This window comes from Rattus norvegicus, chromosome 1, assembly GCF_021556685.1.
Source record: "Rattus norvegicus strain SHRSP/BbbUtx chromosome 1, alternate assembly SHRSP_T2T, whole genome shotgun sequence".
NCBI classification, from domain to species: domain Eukaryota; kingdom Metazoa; phylum Chordata; class Mammalia; order Rodentia; family Muridae; genus Rattus; species Rattus norvegicus.
In genome coordinates, this window is record NC_141534.1 from 117,094,965 (window position 1) to 117,117,758 (window position 22,794).

A 22,794-nucleotide genomic window follows, 5' to 3' on the forward strand; every position below is an offset into this window, starting at 1 on the left:
CCCAGTGTAGGGTATTGTTGGGGGGGCAGTAATTGGGGGTGGATGGGGAGGGGAACACCCATATAGAAGGGGAGGGGTAGGGATTAGGGGGCTGATGGACAGGAAACCGGGTAAGGGAATAATAATTGAAATGTAAATAAGAAATACTCAATTTAATAAAAAATGGAAGGAAAAAGAAAGACATTTTAGAGAAGAATTGTCATAGATCATATCTCCACATAGAATAAACATTGTGCTTTCTTCCTGAAAAAAAAAGAAAGAAAGAAATGCTCATTAAGGAAGAATAAAAACTCAAATAAACATGTTAGGTTCTCTGTACTTTGAAAACTGCAGTGTTTACAGTTTCTAATCTCTGTGAGATTTTCAATTGAAAACAATGGGACTCTTGTCTTATATTTTGGATTTTGTTCTGAGGAGTGAGAAGGTAAGAACATGAGAGCGAAACTAAAACTGGCTTTTTAATGAACTGCCAAATGGAGCCTCAAAGGAAGAGAGACAATAAGAATACATTTTAGGGATCGAAGTAATAATATTTCATTTTTGTGTAAATTTCTCTGTACTTTTCATATGGAGGTGGATGGTTGTGAGGCTTACATCTCAGTGGTACAGCAGCCCACTAGCCCCAGCCTGCACACAATCAACATCACAACCTTGACCCACAACTCTGGTTGTTCTCATATGGTCAGGAAGAGTCAGAGAAACAAATATTTACTTACCAGTGCCTGCCAATGTTAGAAGATTTATGAGGTTAACAGATTACTCATTTCTGAGGTCTGGAATCAGAACTAGCTTTTAAACATGAAGAAACTTTGTATATGAAGTCTATCCATAAGTTATGAGATTCTAAAACTGGTCTTTGGGGGTAACACAGATGCTCTGTTGAGTATGTGGCTTTATTTTAATGAAGAATAAGATGTTCCTCGTGCAGGTTCCATGGGAGAGATGCTTGCAGAAGGTACCATGGAGTGCTGACATAAAGCAGAGATTATTTTATAAAACTACATGTAAAAATAAAGAAACCTAAGTACAGAGAAAGGTTTTATTTTTTCTTTATATTTTCATGTGTGCCCACTGTGTGTGTGCATGTGTGTCTGCATGTGTCATGGTATGCCTGTGGAGATCAGAAGACCACTTACGGGAGTGAGTTTTCTTCTGCCATCATGTGAGTCTTCTGATCAATTTTCAGTCGTCACACTGAGTGGCAAGTGCCTTGACCTACTTGACCATATCATTGACCAAGGTTTTATCGTTTTGAGTGACTCTCCTAATATTAATTCATGAACTTTTAAATTGACAAATGGTTTTAGAATGAATGATAAACTACAAATTCTTTAGATAACACATAGCTTTAATCTGTGAGCCAAACGTAGAATGATATGGCATAATTTATTGAGTGTTCTTAATAACTGACCACTTTTTGTGTAAAATTCTCTTTCTTTTCCTCAGAATAAAAGTTTGAAAAACAAATTGTTGTCAGGAAGCAAGCTGTGTGGGATTCATGCAGAAGAGGTGAGTAAGTATGATCTTTTCATAAGTTTAATGACTTGATATTAAATCAAATCTTGCATAATCAAAAGATCTAATAGCTTTTACTCTAACACAAATGAAAACTTTGAATAGAAAGTAATTTGCATTGTATTTTATGTGTATCTAATTATTCTAGCACTGGTCAAATGAAAAATTAAAAGTATATTCGATGATATGTTCATAAGATGCTTTTCTAACTACTAGCTCACTTGTATGAATCAAATCTCCCCAGTAGAAAATTGCTAGATGCCCAGTGAATTATCCTTTTGCTTTCTGACATCTACCAAAAAAATTTCTGGGGTTAATTTTACCTTACCTAACAAATACACCTGTTTGTTTATTTGTTTGTTTGATGGTTTGTTTTTCGTTGCAGCAAGATTTTCTCAGGTATTACTCAAGGAGTTGGCAAACATTATTAATAATACATATCTAACCACAGTAGTCAGATTTATCTAGTTCTGACCTGATCCTAAGAGTAATATAGAACCATAATGTGTAGGGACTATTAAAGACAGGAGTAGAGTAATACTGAAGTTTACAAACCAGTATAATTCAAAGAGAAGAGAAGAGACTCCCTGTGTCCCATGATTACTTAGTAAACATGCATAGACAAATTGCACATGAACAATCCCATAAATAATAAGGAACAGACATGAAAACTTTTCTATTCTAGGAAGACCTGATGCCTGTGAAGGAAGGAAGCTTACTAAGAGAGGCTGAAAACTGCTCAAACAGATCTATCATTGTCTAACTGTAATATTACCTCACTTCCCTTTTGTCCCGAATCCATTCCTGTCACGTTTCTATAGATGTAAAAGGAGAATTTTCTTGGTAGCAAGAAATGCTGTCATGAGTTCTTCAGTAAAGAAAAAAAATAAAATTTCCCTCATTCTTTGTCAAATCAAGTTCACATATTAGGCAATTCCAAGACTTCAAGACGTATTCTAAGAAAAAGTCATTATGAAAAAAACATTATAACTCAGTTTACATGTGATACATGTAAACTTTGGAGAAACAGTTTCCAACAGTATATGCCATTGGGTGGAAAGCTTTAAGACATAGAAAGCAAATGTTGATTCTTCCTGAGCAGAAAAATAAAACTGAGTAGTTTGTAGATCCAATCCAGGGAAGCATTTTATTTCATTACATTTTGCTTAATATGAACAGAAATAAGCATGACCTTGTTCATAATGTTAGGATTGTTAAAATGCGACAAATGTGGTATAGTCAGTGGGGTGATGTTGTGAATACAAAGGGTCTAAGATACATGGGATGCAGACATCTTTAATACCAGCATTTGGGCTATAGAGTCAGGAAGATCAAAAGTTCAAAGTCATTCTCAGCTAGGATAGTGATTTTGATGGATACCTGAGCTATGCATGACTATCTCAAGAAACACAAAAATAAAATATATCCTGGCAAAAGCTACATTATAAGACAATGAGTAGTTTACCAGGATTCCCACAAAATTCACGTACATGAGGAAGGGATCACTAGAGACATCGCTGATGTTTAGAAAATTAATTAGTAAAATTAAATAGTCCCTACATTTATAGTTTACTCTCTTCATTCAAGAATGTTTATATTTTCCCTCAGCTCAGTGAAAATTAAATCTCATTTGTTCAATGCTATGTTCCTCATGTTATTTCCTTAATGTTTGAAATGCAGTAAGTTCACATAATTTATTCATTTTTACCGTAGCTTGTTAAATATTTATAGAACAATATTAGAGCTTAATATTCCGGGTAACAAGGGAAATGTTTACACTGTCACAACAGTATTTTACCAAACAATATGTGCAAAATTTTGTTATTTGATTCATCATTATTATTCAAAAGAAAACGACAGTCCTCTCTGCTGGAGAGATGCTGAAAGGAGCTCATCTTCTGAGTCGCTGACTCTCAACTCTATATTGGCGCAGGAGCAAAATGCACTGTGATTTTGCATAGAAGAACATTCCTGGAGAGATGTGAACGGATATGTACTCACTGCACATAGGGCACTAGAAGCAGAATGAATAAAAGCATTCACTGAATAAAAGCATCACTAAATCCTCACCACAGCCTAGGCAACAACTTGAGAAAGCTGTATCTCTGGCCATGGTGCACGATTGGAGACAGCTTAGTGAGTTACAGATCCCATCTACCCAGCAATTAACACCGTTTATATGACTTTGCTGAAGCTGCCAGAAGTCTTCTGAATCCCTGGGCTTCCTGAGCCTGCTGAAAAATCATTAGCTTTCCACGTCTTCGGAGCCTCCCTCCTCCCTCTAAAAGCGAATGACTCAATTCGGAGAAAATAGTTATACAACAAACATTATAAACAGAAAATACTATCAACACCATCTGCCATCACCAGCACTATTATTTCTTAAAAGGAAAGTTATTTGAACATAAATTTGTAAGATAGAATCTCAGACTAGACACTTGTCTCCTAAATGAGACTAAGGAGCTAAAATGTTCCTTCATGGCTGCCTACAACCTCACCGTCATTTTCTTCTAGTTGTCATTATCATTATTCCCAGCTTTAATTAGGTCATGCACATGCAGATTCCATGATCTTCATGATCTGAAATTTAATATTGCATTTATAATTATCTACGTAGTAAATGTAAAATTATTGTGATCCCAAATGTTCTATCATTTGTTAAAGGCTTCTCTCTTTTGATAATTTTAACTTACCTAAATATGGCTGACAAGCTAAAGCAGCATATTATACGGGTTCAAATTAGCATGCATTCCATAATAGATCTGTTCCTTCAGATGAATTTGTTTTTGTATAGTCTTTGTAAAAACCTCTGAGAGGAGTTGGCTTATTCGTGTACTGATGATTAGGTCTGGACTGTGAGATGCAGATGACATGGGAGTATGAACAATTCCTGTTATCTTCCTGATAGCAAAGTCCAAGAAAACTACCATGATGTAGTTACTAAATGTAGAAAAATGGAAATCTCGATTTAATTCTAGTTTTATATACTAAAAGAGCTATCAAAGCATTTTAAATATTGATGGTTATAATGAAAAGTTTAAATCATACTGTACACCTTCCTTGTATAATAGGTTGTAAATGGATATCACAGATGAATAAAATTAGTCCTTTGTCCTTCCTGAGAAGTAAAGCACTAATTATCAGGAAGAGAGAAGATGGCCTTGGACAGGTCATACAATACATACTATGTGCAGTAGTGATCGGCCAATCCCCACCCACGCTTATCAACATTATGTGAGAGAAAGTCTGTTTCCCTGGGAGATTCTTTGGCTATTCAAGAGTCCTGAGTACCAGGCTGGGACAGGATTGTCCTTTACTAAATGAGTGACACAAGTACTTACAGCCATGTCAATCAGAATCATCATAGAAAAGAAATTAGTCTGAATTAGTACTTATTATTTTGGAACACTTGGGAAGCTTTGAAGGAGAATGGTTAGAGGAAGTATTAATTCCAAAGTAAAAGAGTAAGTTCCAGGGGTTGAAGGGTCACATATAATTTTTTTATTAATAGCCACTGACAACCCTATGTCTTCACTCTTAATTTTTGGTCTTCTCAACATAAGGCATTGCACACTCACTGCCCCTATCAAAAAAGGCTAACTTTTGATATGCATGAGATACATTTATAAACAGACAAACAAACAAAATAACATTGGTTGGCCTTGTTAGCAACTTCTTTTTTAAGAAATATTCTTGTAATTTACATATAATCTATTTTCATCACTCCCTTTTTCCTCTCATCCCTCATGTTCCTCCCATGCTACTGATCTCTGCTCCCTCTCCAGTTCACAACCTATGCTTTTAATCACTATGTTACATATGCATATAAAATACATAAATACAATCTTTTGGGCCTGCTGAGTGTTGTCTGTAGGTATATGTTTCTAGGGCTGACCACTTAGTATTGGATAACCAATCTGAATACTTATCCCTGGGAAAGACTAATTTTTCCCTTCCTGGAATTTGGTTGGGCCAGGGTTTAAAGGACTTTGTTTATGCTATCACAGTTGCAGTGAATTCATAAGTAAAGCTGTCCTGAACCACTTCACAAATTTTTCTGTAATTTCAGATCATACAGCATGCTAATCTTCACATTATTGTGATTTTAGGATGCGTGTTAAAGAAGCGAACACCTACTATTCTTTCTTAAGTTTTATACATTTGCTCAAGCTCGTGTGTATATGTTCATGTGTGTATATGCCCATGTGAACATTTCTCCCCAGTGAGGTATGAGGATGCATTATTTCAATAGTAGAAACTCAGGAAACACATTAAATATTGGTAACTGCATCTTTCCTGAAAGGCTGAGGATACAAAGTTTTCTTCTTTGGTTTAGAGATAAATTACCATGATACAGATAAATGCATGTAGCAATAGGCTACTAGGGGCAACTAAGTTTAGCATTTTTATATTTATAATGACCCTGCAAAATGTGTGTATCTCTGCAGCCCCCTTCACCCTTGAATCATAGAATTTGCCATTCTGTGTATTTGTTTGCTGGTCTCAATTGGAAATACAGAGAATTAAAACCTGACCATCTATTTACACTTACCCACCACTGATCTTAAAAAGTAATTAAATAAGAACAGAGACAACTGCATTTATACATCACTCATGCATTTGCCACTTAAAATTTTGTATGTTTGGTGTAGAGTAGAAGAAGACAGAATGCTTATCTAAATAACACCTTTGTAAACATATACATTTTTTAGCAGACCATGAATTGTGCTTCCTGATCCAGATGTCTGCATGGCTGATGTCAAAGCTAAGTTTAGTCTTCTCTGTTGATTATCCAAATTACAGAATTCCATTTGACTAGGCTGAAACATTTATTTCTGTGCAGTGTAAAAAACTTCAAAACTTCACTTAAGGACTGAAAATACAAGTGATCATAGGCACTAATGTATATCTCTACTTTTACAGTCCAAAAAAATCCAAGCACAGCTGAAAGAGCTCCGTTACGGGAAGAAAGACTTGTTATTTAAGGTAAGCATCTTTCCTGCTTCCGCTCCAAAATGCTAGCCCAACAACACCTAAGCTGCCAAAAATATTACTTGAACTAATTGTAGTTGCTAGACTTTGTAATGAAGAATTGCTCTTGGCTGACTTTGGATTCCCTCTATTTTCTTACCTCTTAGTTAAAGAATATAGGTCCATTGGTTGTCAGAGGCAGATTTGATTCTACTGTAGTTAAAGCGCCTGTAAGTCTTTATGGTCATTAAGAATTTAGGTGAATTATCTTTGGTAGATTTCCATAAAATATAGGATACTCTGAGAAAGTTTCAGCCCATACATTTTACTGGTGACCTTGCAATCTTAGCAAAAGTTTACTGACCCATTCAACCACAGGTCTATCTTATCAACATCTGAACTTTAGAAATCTGAATCCACTTAGAATGTCAAGAGATGAATAGCTATCCTTGGAGATTCTCAGTTCTGAATTCCTGGTCTTCATGAACATTATCTTCTGTCACAGGAGACTTTGCAGATGTGACTAAAATACAGATCTTTATAGGAAGAGATAAAGTTTGTTATCAGTGATTTAAATACTTGGGTCTTTTTTACCAATGAAACAAGAAAGTCAAAAGAGGAGCATATGTGCTCATAGAATGTGAAGATTAAACAATAAGGGAGAGATTTCCCCAGCTTCCTTGATTTAACCCCATGGCATTCACTTCATATTTGTTATCTTTAAAACTACAGAACTTTTTGTGTTGAGTAATTAAGTTCATGCAAATTCCTTAGCAGAACCAAAATCAAATTAGCCTACTCATTTTCCTCCAGGCATAGAGAATAAAGGCCCTTGGCTTGTATTCTTTATCTATCTATTTTTTTATCACTTGCAGTACTAGGATAGACATTTAGGCTTTTATAAGTAGTTATAATAGTATGTCAGTAAAATAAGATTTATATATATATACATACATATATGTATACATATATATATATATACTTTTTAACACATTTTAGTTGTAATCATTACCTTAAATGAAAATTAGAGTTTTACTTTTACTGATATAAATATTTTACTAACTGTGGAAGTGAAGTGAATTTTTCATTGAGAATAGAGAGAAATGATGGAGTGCTGTACAGTACTTACTCTGGGCTTTAGAATCACAAGAAATGTTCTGATTATGTTAACTGGTATTTACATGTAGCACATGATCCTGGCACATCATGATATATGCTCTTCCACTTTTGATTTGGTGCCCTTTAATCCACAGTCCCCAGAGCCCTAAGAAAACATCTGGACCTGTCAGACATGAAGCCACAAAAACCTGGAGAAAGTTGTCATTGTTTATGAGTAATTTCAATAGAGAATAAATAACTCTGTGTAAATGTGATTGAATAAAGAAGTAGCTGTCATGAATGACTAAGGGATACTCCAAAGGGCTTGTCTGTGACATCTCCCTGCAGCCTTTCTGGCATGTGTCCATACTGATGCTTGGCCTCTCACTCCTGGAATGTTGTGTCATTTATGACCTGTGATTAGCTATTATAGGTCAGAGCACGTCCTTATGGTTAGCCCTTCCAAAGACTAACAGAAGACAGTATTTTATTGGTCAGAGTTATGGTTGCTTTGAGGAAGAACTGGTTTCTCTTACTCTCTATAGTAAAGGAAGGAAGGTTGGAAAAGTTCATGTAATGGATGTCTGAGACTCGTCCAGTGTTGTTCAGTTGAAAGTACTCAGCACTCAGAGGTGACACATAGTGAGCCACTAACATTTTGTGCTTTATCCAATGCTTTGAGCATGCTGTTTTTTCTAACCCTCACACAACAATGTAGAGGAGGCAAGGATTTCATTTCGTAAAGAAGAAATGAAGGCCTTTGAAAGAACTTTACAAATAAACATCACAATTTATTTTCATATGTACTAGAAGTTTTTTAGTATTTAGTATTTATTTCAAAACATATGAGAGGCTGGGAACTATGGCATGTGCTTTTAATCCCAGCATTTAGATGGCAGACAAGTGGAGCTCTGTGGGTGCAAGGCTAGCCTGATCTATATAGTGAATTCCAGCATAGACAGAGATACATAATAGAAAGACTTCAGAGGATGACCTTGTTGGGCACCGATGGGAGGATAAGCCCTTGGTCCTGCCAAGGGTGGACCCCTCAGTGTAGGGGAATGTCAGGGCAGGGAGGCATGAATGGGGGTTGGTTTGGGAGGGGGGAACACCCTTATAGAAGAAGGGGGAGGGGGAGGGGATAGTAGGCTTATGGATGCGAAACCAGGAAAGGGGATAATATTTCAAATGTAAATAAAAATATCCAATAAAAAAGAGAAAAAAGAAAAATGAAATTGAGAAATTTTCAGAGAAATGGATGGACCAAGAAAAGATTATATTGAGTGAAATAATGCAGACCTAGAGAGACAAATGCTGATATTTGTCCATGGGTGGGAATCTATGGATCCTAACTCTAAATACTCAGATGTGAGTATACATTAAGAGTATTCACAGCAACCAGAAACATATAAAGGGATCATCAAATAAAAAATAAGAAACGAATAAAAAAAAACAGTTGTGCATTGTATGGTCATATATGTTTTCAGTGCTTACAGTATTCCTGGATAACTAATTTAAAAGATATCACATTAGCATTATACTCTTGAGTAAGAGACACACAAGTTCATTTACTTATTAGAACTAAATGAGTTTTGAGGCCAAGCTGCTTCTATGTAAAACATAGATAGCTTTATTTACCTTATCATTTACACTACTAATGTGATAGATGATTGACAGATAGATTGATGGATTGATAGATGATAGGGAGATATATAGTAGATAGATACAAAGATTCTAAAAAATTACATTATTTTATTAAATGCGGTGACATGTAGTTTTTGTTATATTTATTTTTCCAAAATGTATGATAATATCCAAATATTAAAATACACCGAAAGCTCAAGATTTATTTTTAACAATTTTGGGGCAAGAAGCCAATCCTAAAGATTTAAAGTGAATTACATATAATGCCATGACTTTCATGTAAGAGTTCTGGATGGTGCAAGTTCATTCATTTGTTCAAAATCTTTTATTGTACATGGGTTCCACCTCAGCTACAGAGGAGTCTGTTCTCCTCGATGCCCTCAATGCCCTCCTGCTTGATCAGGACCGTGAAGCCCATAAGTACAGTTCAGTGAAGATTTGGAAATATCTGCAAATGTTCATAAGTTTATAGAAAAAGGCATCTTTTTGTGGGAGCTATAAAATGGACCAGTTTGCTATTACATATTTTGAAAATTTAGACGTTTAGGAAGTATTTTTGTCTGTGGAAGCTTGTGTTCCTCCATTGCGAGTTCTCTTATTTGCATACAGGAACTCTTTCTAGTGGTAATTGTGTAGAAGTCATAGTACGACTATGAGTACATATCATAATGCTGGTTCTCAAAATGCATTGTAAATTCTATTATGTTTGTTTTTAACCCCGTTTCCCATTCTGGATATTGCTGATAACCCTTTTACCCTTTTCTATTGACTTCCCACCTAACCTCGAACTCTCATTCCAAACTTTGAGAACAATTTCCAAAACTCAGTCCTTCCTAGCTGGCACTCTGATGTCAAGTGAGTCTATAAAATTTCAATATTTGGTGTAGGCAGCCTGGTGCTTCTGCAGAGCCACCCTACTCAGATAGGTTTAGATAATTTGCGTCTCATCACTGTAGTAGAAATTGAAATGCTGTTGTAGAGGTGCGATAGAAGAGTTGGAGCTGTGAAGCCTATAACATTTCTTGATGTTACTGAAGATAGTCAAAATAAAGACAATCATTCTGGCAGCAAACTTCCCTTTATATCCGAGGATTGGGTGAGCCAGGGTTTGCTGCTTTTTCTCTGCATACTCCTGTCCTGGCCATCGTGTTAAGTTTATGCCTTGGCCTCTCAATCAGACTTCCCCATGAGAAGGGCCTTTAACTTACAGTAAATTAAGGTGATTGCATATTTTTGGGTACAGAAGGAGCAGTCCGATATCATGAATCTCTTGGGGAAAATCATTTCCCTTCAGGAACTGTCTGGAGGTACATCAGATCCAACTCTGCCCACAGAGGCACAAGGTCACATAAAACGCTATGGCGGTGGAAGGCGCTCATAAATGTTTACTCATCCTACTTTTGCTTCCTACTCTGAAAATTAAACACATAAATACTAGTCATAGGTGATTTTCATGTCTGAAATTATAAAGTAAAAGTCATAGCACATTTTAGGTACATGGTTGAGCTCCCAGAAGACAGCACATATCTCATTTCTAGTAGATAATTCCCTCAAATACTCTCCAGTTAAAATACAGAAAAATACAGAAATAGCTCGATTCCAAACTTACATTTTCTTATCACCATAAAGTAAAAGAAATCTATAAACACTCATGGATTCTGTACTTTCTATAATTTTTAAAGAACCTTGTTTGCCTGTCCTTTATCCTAGTGGTAATGAAAGCAGTTTCAGCTGACAGAACCAGATGGCTGTCCTTTGAATGTTCTGTTGGCAACATCATTAGATGCTCATCCTCTGTCATTACAGGAGGCATTTTAGATTTATATATGGGCTAGTGGCACACCCCTTTGAATCTAGTACTCTAGATGCAATGGCAGGCATATCTCCATGACCTTTGGGCCAGCTTTCTCCACATAGCTAGTTGCAGGACAGCCAGGGTTATATAGTGGGACACTATCTCAGAAAACAAAGAACCAAGGCCAAATCTACACTTGTGAATATCCTTAATTTTGTTCTTAAAATATTACTGTTATTTATTCAATTACAAGACTGTTAGCCTATGCATAATGAAAGAGAAGATAGTTATCCCTTAAGATAATTGCATAAAAAGTTGAGCCACAGACATTATCCATAGCACCTTATAGAAAGGAGAGTCAGACGACTGTAAATTTTATCCCTGATGGGATGGCAAGTGCAGACTTCATGGGAAATGTACATTGGGGGTCTTTGCCAGTGGTAACACAGCAGTAGAATCGTTAGGCCTGGATTTAAATTACTAAAGAAGTATTTTGTGTAAGGTGGTCCAGAATGCTTATGTGGAAAAACAAGTCTAATCTGTTTATCATATACATGCGTAAGCGAGAAGACTGTCCACAATAGATGCTCCTGGGAACATTACCTATTTTAGCTTCCTCAGAACTCAGGCAAATCACGCTGACAGCACCACCTCTGCTTATGTATACTTAGCAATTAATATAAACAACATTTCAAAGCCTAGGTCCTTTTTCTTTCCTGAAATTTTGTTCAAAAATTGTCTTCTATTTCTGTTGTACTTGCTGTTCCCACAGAGATACCACACTTCATACCGCACCATTTTCTAGAGGCCCCTTATTCCAGGTCCTTCTTTACCCTCTGTCTCTGTCTATGCTTTCATTTTAGACGCTTAGAGCCCTGAGGTTTCTGTAGAAGAAACATTTCTGCTTTCAACCAAGAAGAAAGCTAACTCTTTAGTTATTGTGAAACAGCTGAGTGCATGGTTCCCTGCATGATGGGAGAAGGCGACAGAGATAACTCAGGTGCTGAACTACACCACTCAGCTGGAAGAAGGAAATTGCATATATATATATATATATAGATGATAGATAGATAGATAGATAGATAGATAGATAGATAGATATAGATATAGATATAGATATAGATTATTGCAGCCATATATCCCAATCACCTAATTTGTACAGACATTATTATTCAGCTTCCAGAAAAGGATGTGTAAGTCTTCCTCCAGGTTGAAAATCTCTATATTCCACGTATGATATAGTATATTGTAATTTTCCATATTCTGCATAGGAATTTGTACTTAGTCCTGTTTCTTTCAACACAAGAAGAGTACACAATATAAAACAAATGACAGAGAAGGGATATGCAAATCAGACTACAACAATCACCAATAGCTATATGAAAGTTATTCTATGAAGCTTTACTCTCGTCTAATGAATACACGCAAATGTCTGCTTGTCCCACACACGTAGTTTAATGTCAATAGAATCGTACATAGCTGAGGGAGGAGATCCCTAGGCATTAGACCGAGTCTGTGAAGACACATGCTGAATATCAATCTCTGTGTCAGGAAAAAGCAAGTAACATTCGAACAAACACACTTCAAATTTAATTCTGAAAATGAAATGGCATTCAATATTAAAATTCAGATCTCAAAGCATTTAATAATCTCTTCAAAAGATTAGACTAGTAAATAATTTTATAAAGTCCCTAAAGTCGACTAAAATATTATTCTTATAAATATTCCTGTGAATATTTTTATAGAGAAGAAACTGTGTTAGCTCTGTACTACAGCACCTCACATTTCTTCCGGTATTAAAATTGTTTAAATTAAATATTGCGGAAAATAGTAATCATACATTATTATATCAATGGTATCACTGATGTGAACCTTGAAGTTGCATGCTGCTAGAATTTCAGCGTCTTAGACTATAAGACATCAATAGCAATTAAGCACTCTCATAGATTTCTGGTTTGATTCTGGGTGTTCTAATAACAATACCCAGGCTTGAGGCAAACTAAACCAAGATGCATTTTTGAATGTTTACAAATTTTACATACTAAAAAATAATCTAGGATGTGTGGCTGTGACTTAGCATTTCTGAAAAGCCTAAACTTAAAGCTGACTCTTAAAGTCTATGACTTTCACTTTAATGTAGAGGTCTGAGCAGTTCACTTAGTCTATTCTGACAGCATTTGATTTTTTAAATTTTTCTCACTTTTAGAATATCCTAGACATTTACAGAATTCAAAGAGCCAGTAATTGAAATTTGAGCTAGCTGCATGTTGTGTTAGCAGTTCCCTTGATTTACTGGTATTACCTTCTGAAGAGGGTACGGTCACAGGGTTACATGGATTCATCTTACAGAGGCTTTTATGTGATTAGGTCACTTTGAGAAGGCAAATCCCTACACGTTTTGAGATACACAAGGCTAGTGCTATGTTAACAAACTACAATTTAAACTAAATACTTTTAGGTACACGTTAAATCAATTTTCTACACTGTGGTGTACCACCAAATTTTTATAACTGAAACATCCTCACGTTTATCCTGCTGAGTGTGCAGGATTCCCCACAAAGCCATAATGAATGTGCAGCCAGGTGTTATGTTGACCTTGAACCAGCTATGATGTCACTAGAGAGTAGGAAGCTTCCAAGTCAACTCAATCTTAGGACCACATTATCTTGTACTTAACTTCCCTTAATGGAAATGACATTTTGTTGTTTTGGTGGTACTAGTTCCATGGCTGTACTTTCATTTATTCTTACTATTTTTTTTAATTTCACTAGTACAGTTGATGCATTTTAATAGCAATAGAGAAAAAGATAAAACACATTATGAGGGCTTTCTGTTGACTATTGATTTTTTAAAGTATATATATATATATAGATATAAATATAGATATAGATATAGATATATAGATATGTAGATATATAGATATATAGTTAAATATCTTGGAAGCCCTTTGTCCAGTACTTATGGTGTGAATGATTAAAAGATTTGGTAAGACTTTACAAATGCCTCAGAAATAGATTCATACAAGTGTCAGCTTGGATTAGATCTTGGAGTCATTATACTGATGCTACAAAGGTGTTTGAAAGTATTTATAGAGAAGAAATAGGAAGTAATAATAATAATAATAATAATAATAATAATAATAATAATAATAATGTCATGGGAGAAGAATGAGTGCCTTCTATGCTGAGGAAGAAACCCAACCTAGAAAAAGACATTTTAAAAATATCTATGGAGAAAGGGGAAATTGATATTGCATGTAATTCTTCTCTTTATTTGTGAGAATAGAACCAAGCATCTCTTATTTTGAAGATGTGGTAATGAACCTTTTTCCCTTTTTGTCTTTTCTTTGGCATGATTCTAGGGTTGTTATATTGTCTGAGGCCATGAAGCCTATGCTAGTAACAGTTGGAGCCACACAGATGCTTCTCACATAGCAGCACTTCATTGATTCTAGTCTATTTCTTTCTTTAGTAGTTATCAAGTTGTGCCTAATATAACTTTCTTAATATAATTTTATTTATATCCCCATTTTTATTATCTGAGCACATGTTGATTTGTGTGCATAAGTCTGAGCTTGTCATCAACTATCTTCTTCATTGCTCTATACTTACTTATTGAGATGGGGTCTCTTGATGAATTTGAAGTTTGCAGATTCTGTCCAGTATAGCCACCCCGTTTGACTTGATACCCTCTGTCCTTGCTTCTCTAATGCTAATATTGTAGCTAATTGCAATGCTCACTCAGGTTTCATGTGGTTTGGGGTTCTGATATCTGGTCTTCACATTTGCACAGTGAACAATTTATCCACTAAATATACTCCCTATCCTCTATTTATCTCATCTATAATTGAAACACAATAACATGTAAAGGCATGGGTGGGATATCTGCACTTATATAAAACATAATGCATTGGAGAAACTTCCTCTTAATCATATCATACGAAGAGTTATGAAGAGATAAAATATATGAAATACCAGAAAGAATGTAGAGAAAGGGGAACTCTTATGCACACATGGTGGGCTATAAATTAGAATAGTCAGTGAAATTATGGGTTTTCCACAAAAATATGAAACATTGGCAGCAAAACTGGCAAAAGTGGAGAGCAGGGAGAAAGGGATGTGTACCATGGAGCAGGGGAATATACTTTAACTACATTCTGTCTACACAAGCATGAAAAGGGTTTTATGAGATCCTATATAATAAAAGAAAGAAACAGAAACAAAAACAAATAAAACTTTAAACAAGAACTTCATATTCTCAGCAATTCCACTTCTACATCTATACAAGGCGAGGGAGTCACTCTGTTGCAGAATGAAGATTCAATTCTGGTACTCACAGCACACTATGGTCATGGTCTTTCACAGTAACTTACATATTAAGAAATCCCAGAAGAGAGGATCATTAGTCCATATAACACAAAGGCAAGATCAGTGACTGAGTAAGGGAACATACTAACTCAAGGATCTTTTACAATAGGATATGCATAAGACCAAGGAAGAGAGTAAAAGCAACTGATAATATAGAAGCATTGTAGGCATAAAGTAGAATAAAATACCTCATAATATAATATTTTCCTTTTTCTTCCTAATAAGAAATTTAATGAGGATGAAAATTTTATTGCTACTCAATGGAGTATAAAACTTTTCTCATAACTGAAGTAATAGGGTATATTAGTCAAGGTTCTCTAGAGGAACAAAGCTATTAGAACGAAACAGAGAGAGAGAGAGAGAGAGAGAGAGAGAGAGAGAGAGAGAGAGAGAAACAGAGAGAGACAGAGACAGAGTGACAGAGACAGAGTGACAGAGACAGAGACAGACAGAGACAGAGAGACAGATAGACAGAGAGAGGGAGAGAGGGACAGACAGATAGACAGAGACAGAAAGACAGAGAGAGAGACAGAAACGGAGTGACAGAAAAGGAGATTTATTACAGTTTCTTACAGGCTGTGGTCTAGCTAGCTCAACAAAGACTTTCTACCAATAGAAAGTCCAAGAATCCAGTAATTGTTCAGTCAACAAGGCTGAATCTCTCAGCTGGTCTTCAATGTACATTGGGATCCTGAATAAGTAAGTTTGGATACCAGTAAAGGAATGAACTGGCTGGCAAGAGTGAGTACAAGCAGGCAAAGAGAGAGCAAGCTTCTGTCTTCCCTGAACTTTATTTATGGGGATACCAGAACATATGGCTTAGATTTTAGTCTTTATTTTTAAATAAAAATTATAGACAGTAAGCTTTAATTTTAATTCACTGGGTCTTCCCACCTCGAATAAACCAAATTAAAAATAGGTCTTCTCATTTCGAATTATTTAATTACAAAAAATATTTCACAGGTGTACCCATCTGCTTGGAGTTTAGTTAATTCCTATTGCACTCAAGTTGACAACTAATAATAACCATCACTCAGATTGTATCTAGGAACTAAAGGGTATCTAGGTATCTTGCCTTAGGTATATTCCAAGCATGAATTTTACTTGGAGCTTGGCCACCCTCTTCATCATAACTCTGAAAAGGTACAAAGATAACTCTGTATTTAGAAGCAGACTCTATTGAGCCTCAAGTGTGTAATATCATAATAGTTACGATATGAATTTGAACATGGATGAACTTTTGTTCTCAACAACAAAATGGTAGGAATTGTAACTTACATTAAACGGTAATTCTGAGAATATGATGAATAAATATAAGTAAATGGCTAGCTCATCCACCTGCTAGTACATAAACAGAACAAACATTAGCATTTATTGCTTGCAAAGACTTAACTATAACGTTTTGTCTTCAAAATGTCAGCAATTCATTGTTCTGCGGCTTAGGTTGAACCCAGGATTTTTCTTCTTTTGAGAGAGTTATAAAATCTCACTTTGAATTTTCCAAAACTGTAATCATACTATAAGAATACTAACTTAATCAAGCAGTTATTCAATTAATGCAAGCTGCTTTCCTTTTTTTATTAATCAGTTTGTTCATTTACATTTCAAATGATATCCCCCTTCCTGGCTACTCTTCCACAAACCCCCATCCCATCTTCACTCTCCACCCTCCCCTTTGCCTCTTTGAGGGTGCTCCTCATCCACTAACCCATTCCTGCCTCAGAGACTTGAAGTTCTTGTCATACAGATCTATCATTTGCTTGATTAGAGTCACACCAAGATATTTTATATTATTTGTGACTATTGCAAAGGGTATCATTTCCCTAATTTCTCAGCCTGTTTATCCTTTGAGTAGAAGAAGGCTACTGATTTGTTTGAGTTAATTTTATACCCAGCCACTTTGCTGAAGTTGTTTATCAGGCTTAGTAGTTCCCTAGTGGAACTTTTGGGGCCACTTAAGTATACTATCATATCATCTGCAAATAATGATATTTTGACTTTTTCCTTTCCAATTTACCCCCTTGATATCCTTCTATTGTCTAATTGCTCTTGCTAGAACTTTGAGTATTATATTAAATAGATATGAGGAGAGTGGGCAGCCTTGCATTGTCCTGAATTTAGTGGGATTGCTTCAGGTTTCTCCACACTTAATTTGATGTTGGCTATTGGTTTTCTTTATATTACTTTTATTATGTTTAGGTATGTACCTTTAATTCCTGATTTCTCTAATACTTTTAACATGAAGGAGTGTTGTATTTTGTCAAGGGCTTTTTTCAGAATCTAATGAGATGATCATGTGATTTTTCTCTTTGAGTTTGTTTGTATAGTATATTACGTTGAAAGATTTTGGTATATTTAACTATCCCTGCATCCCTGGGACAAAGCCTTACTTGAACATGGTGAATGATTGTTTTGATATGTTCCTTGATTCAGTTTGTAAAAAAAATTTTGAGTACTTCTGTATCAATGTTCACAGGGAAATTTGTCTGAAGTTCTCTTCTTTGTTGGGTCTTTGTGTGGTTTAAGTATCAGCGTAACTGTGGCTTATTGGAACAAATTGGGTAGTGTTCCTTCTGGTTTTATTTTGTGGAATAGTTTGTGAAGTATCGGTATTAGGTCTTCTCTGAAGATCTGATAGAATTCTGCACTAAAAGCACCTGGCCCTAAGATTTTTATTTTATTTGGTTGGAAGACTTTAAATGACTGCTTCTATTTCCCTGGGGGTTATAGGACTGTTTAGATGGTTTATCTGATCCTGACTTAACATTGGTACCTCTAATCTGTCTTAAAAATCCAACATTTCATATAGTTTTTCCAATTTTATTATGTATAGGTTTTTGTAGTTGGATCTGATGATAATGTTAATTTCCTCAGTTTCTGTTGTTATGTGGCCCTTTTTATTTCTGATTTTGTTAATTTGGATGCTGACTCTGTACCCTCTAGTTAGTCTGACTAAGGGTTTCTCTACCTTCTTGATTTTCTCAAGAAACCAGCTTTGGTTTGGTTGGTTCTTTGTATAGTTCTCTTTGTTTCTACTTGGTTGATTTCAGCCCTGAGTTTATTTCTACTCCTCTTCAGTATATTTGATTCTTTTTTTTCCCTAGAGCTTTCAGATGTGCTGTTAAGCTGCTAGTGTATGATCTCTCCAACTTCTTTATGGAGGCATTCAGAGCTATCAGTTTTCCTCTTAGCCCTGCTTTCACTGTGTGCTATAAGTTTGGGTATTTTGTGCCTTCATTTTTCTTAAATTCTAGAAAGTCCTTAATTTCTTTCCTGACCAAGTTATCTTTCAGGAGAGAGTTATTCAGCTTCCATGTGTATGTGGGTTTTCTGTTGTTTTTGTTATTAAAGACCAGCCTTAGTCTGGGTGGTCCGACAAAATACATGGGATTATTTCAATGTTCTTTATCTGTTGAGGCCTGTTTTGTGTCTAATTATATGGTCAATTTTAGGGAAGGCATCATGAGGTGCTGAGAAGGTATATTCTTTTGTTTTAGGGTAAAAAGTTCTGTAGATATCTGTAGATATTTGTTTCATAGCATCTGTTAGTTTTACTGTGTCACTGTTTAGTTTCTATTTCCATGATCTGTCCGTTGATGAGACTGGGGTGTTGAAGTCTCCCACTATTATTGTGTAGGGGTTCAATGCGTACTTTGAACTTCAGTAAAGCCTCTTTTACAAATGTGGATACCCTTGCATTTGGGGAAGAGTTGTTCAGAACTGAGAGTTCATCTTGGATTTTTCCTTTGATGAGTATGTAGTGTCTTTCTCCATCATTTTGATAACTTTTGGTCAAAAATCTATTTTATCAGATATTAGAATGGCTACTCTAGCTGGTTTCTTGGGACCATTTGCTTGGAAAATATTTTCCAGACTTTTGCTTTGAGCTAGTATCTGTCTTTGTCATTGGTGTGTTTTTCCTGTATATAGCATAATGCTGTGTCCTATTTACATATCCAGTTTGTTAGCCTATAATTTTTATTGGGGAATTGAGTCCCATTGTTGTTGAGAGATATTAAGGACCAATGATTATTACTCCCTGTTATTTTTGTTGTTAGATGTGGAATTATGTTTATGTGGTTCACTTCTTTTGTGTTTGTTTTGAGCTTAATTTCTTGGGTATTTTTGAGGGGGGTGTAGTTTCCCTTCTTGTGTTGGAGTTTTCCTTCTATTATCTTCTATAGCACTGGATTAGTGGAAAAATATTGTTTACATTTGGTTTTGTCATGGTTTCTCCATCTATGGTAATTGAGAATTTTACTGGGTATAGCCTTGACTGGCATTTTTGTTCTCTTAGGGTCTGTATGGCATCTGCCCAGGATCTCCTGGCTTTTAGAAGATGAAAATAGTTTCAGTTTATTTTTAGTAATTTACTTCATTTTATTTCATGTGCATTGGCATTTTATCTGAATGTAAATCTGTAGTGACAGTATTATATTTCCTGGAACTGAACTTACAGACAGTTTTGAACTGCCATGCTGGTACTGAAAATTGTTGAGAAGTTTGGTATAATTCTGATCAGTTGGCCTTTATATGTTACTTGACCTTTTTCCCTTATAGCTTTTAATACTCTTTCTTTGTTCTGTGCATTAGGTGTTTTGATTATTATGTGACAAGAGAAATGTTTTTCTAGTTCAATCTGGTGTTCTGTAGACTTCTTGTATCTTTATGGAAATCTCCTTCTTTGGGTTAAGGAAGTTTTCTTCTATAATTTTTTGAAGATGTTTACTGACCTTTTGTTTTGGGAATCCTTGCTCTCTTCTATACTTATTATTCTTAGGTTTGATCTTTTTATTGTGTCCTGGATTTCTTGAATGTTTTGACTTAGAAGCTTTTTGCTTTTTGTGTTTTTTTAATGTTGTGTCACTGTCTTCTATGGCATCTTCTCCACCCGAGATTCTTCTATCTGTTGTATTCTGTTGGTGATGCTTGCATCTGTGACTCCCGATCACTCTCCTAGATCTGCCATCTCTAGAGTTGGCTTCCTTTGTATTTTCCTTAATGTTTTTATTTCTATATTTATATCCTGAACAGTTTTGTTCATTTCATTCACCTGGTTGATTGTGTTTTCCTGTATTTCTTTAAGAGATGTATTTGTTTCCTCTTTAAGGGCTTCTACCTGTTTACCTATGTTCTCCTGCGTTTCCTTTTTTTTAAAAAAATTCTTTAATCTTTTTTTACAGTTCAGCCTTTATCTCTCTCCCAGTGTGCCCTCTGACTCTTCCACATACCATACCTCCTCCACACATCTCCAAAAGGATGTCTCTCCAACCCCCCCAACCCCACCCCACCAAACCTTCCCACTCCCTGGGGGCCTCAAGTCTCTTGAGAGTAAGGTTCATCTTCTCTCAGAGAGTCAAGACCTAGCAGTCCTCTGCTGTATATGTGTTGGGTGCCTCATATCAGCTTGTGTACACTGTGTAGTTGGTGATTCAATGTCTTGGGGGTACAGGTTAGTTGAGAATGCTGTTCTTCCTGTAGAATTGCCTTCCTCCTCTTCTTCTTCTAGCTTTTCCCTATTTCAACCACTGTATCTAACTCTTTCAGCTGTCTGTTGGGCCTTTCAGAGGGCAGTCATGATAGCCTCCTGTCTATAAGCCCACCATAATATCAGTAAGAGATTCAGGCTTTGGGACACCTGCCCAAGCTGATCCCAATTTGAGCCAATCACTGGACCTCCTTTCCCTCAGGCTTTTCTCCATATTTGACCCTGCCGTTCTTTCAGACAGGAACAATTCTGGGTCAGATTTTTTGACTATGATATGACAACCCTGTCCCTCTATTTGATGCCCTGTCTTTCTATTGGAAGTGGACTCTACAAGCTCCCTTTTCCAACTGTATGACATTTCATCTAAGGTCCTTTGAGTCCTGAGAGTCTCTCACCTCCCAGGTCTCACCTCCCATGTACATTCTAGAGGGCCTCCACCTCCTACCTCCCAAGTTTGACTGTTTCCATTCTTTCTGCTGGCCCTCAGGGCTTCAGTCCTGTTCCTATATTTCTTTAAGAGAGTTATGCATGCCTTTCTTAAAGTCCTCTATCATCTTCATGAGGTGGGATTTTAGATCTGAATCTTGCTTTTTATGTGTACTGGGGTATCCAGGGCTTACTGTGGTGGGAGGACTGGATTTTGATGTTGCCAAGTAGTATTGGTTTCTGTTGCTTATGTTCTTGTGCTTTGCCTCTAGCCATCTGGTTCTCTGTGTTAAGTAGCCTTGGTCTCTCTGTCTGGAGTCTGTCCCTTCACGTGACCCCATGAGCCTGATTGTGTTAGATGCAATCTGCAAACCACATGAAGATCAAGAGGAAGGATGACCAAAATGCAGATGCTTCACTCTTTCTTAAAAGGGGCAACAAAAATATCCATAGGAGGGGATAGGGAGGCAAAGTTTAGAGCAGAGACTGAAGGAACAGCCATTCAGAGCCTGCCCCTGTGGTCCATATTTATACAGCCACCAAAACTAGATAAGATTGATGAAGCTAAGAAGTGCATGCTAACAACCGGATATAGATCTCTCCTGAGAGACATAGCCAGAGCATGTCAAATACAGAAACGAATACCAGCAGCAAACCACTGAACTGAGAATGGGACCCCTGTTAGAGGAATTAGAGAAAGGATTGAAAGAGCTGAAGGCACTTGCAACCCCATAAGAGCAACAAAACCAACCAACCAGAGCCTCCAGGGACTAAACCAGTACCCAAAGATTATACATCGAATGACCTATGGCTCCAACAGCATATATAGCAGAGGATGGCCTTGCTGAGCACCAATGGAAGGATAAGCCCTTGATCTTGACAAGAGTGGACCCCCAGTGTAGGGGATTGTCAGGGCGGAGAGGGGAGAAGGGGGGTGAATGAAGAGGGGAACACCCTTATAGAAGGGGAGGGGGAGTAGATAGGGCTTTTCTGGACAGGAAACCAGGAAAGGTAATAACATTTAAAATGTAAATTTAAAAATCCAATAAAAAATAAGTTCTGTGGCAAAATAAAAATAAATAAATAAATAAATAAATAAATAAATAAATAAATAAATAAAAGAGCTCCTTAAAGTCTAGCTTCCTCTGGGTATGGGTGGAGTGGGTATAAAGCCAGAATCCATGCCCTTCTTTACTTCTAGGTTACTTTCTCTTGTTTTATTTAACATCTACAAATAAAAGAAACAGACCTTCCATTCTCTTACTTGCAATATTGGACATGGGAAGGATAAAACTGACAGTTACTCTTGTATTTTGTTGTGAAGGAAAAACATCCTATCTTTAGGATAGAGTACAGGACATACAAACACTCTCACTGCACCAAAGAAATGTACCAAGCTAATTTTTTCAACATTCATGTATGGAGACCCTATAACACATTGTTGCTGGCTGTCAATGTAATATACTTACTTCTAACTCTAACAAATTTGT

General features: G+C 36.2%; 1 protein-coding gene across 6 annotated transcripts in view; it reads left to right on the plus strand.

Moving 5' to 3' along the window:
* Luzp2 (leucine zipper protein 2) overlaps positions 1 to 22,794 on the plus strand; it is a 400,419-nt gene that overhangs the window by 288,307 nt on the left and 89,318 nt on the right. For all 6 annotated transcript variants that reach the window (NM_001432775.1, NM_001432773.1, NM_001432776.1 and 3 more), the window contains 2 exon segments: positions 1,447 to 1,509; positions 6,439 to 6,501. In NM_001432775.1, the coding sequence (NP_001419704.1) occupies positions 1,447 to 1,509; positions 6,439 to 6,501 (126 nt within the window).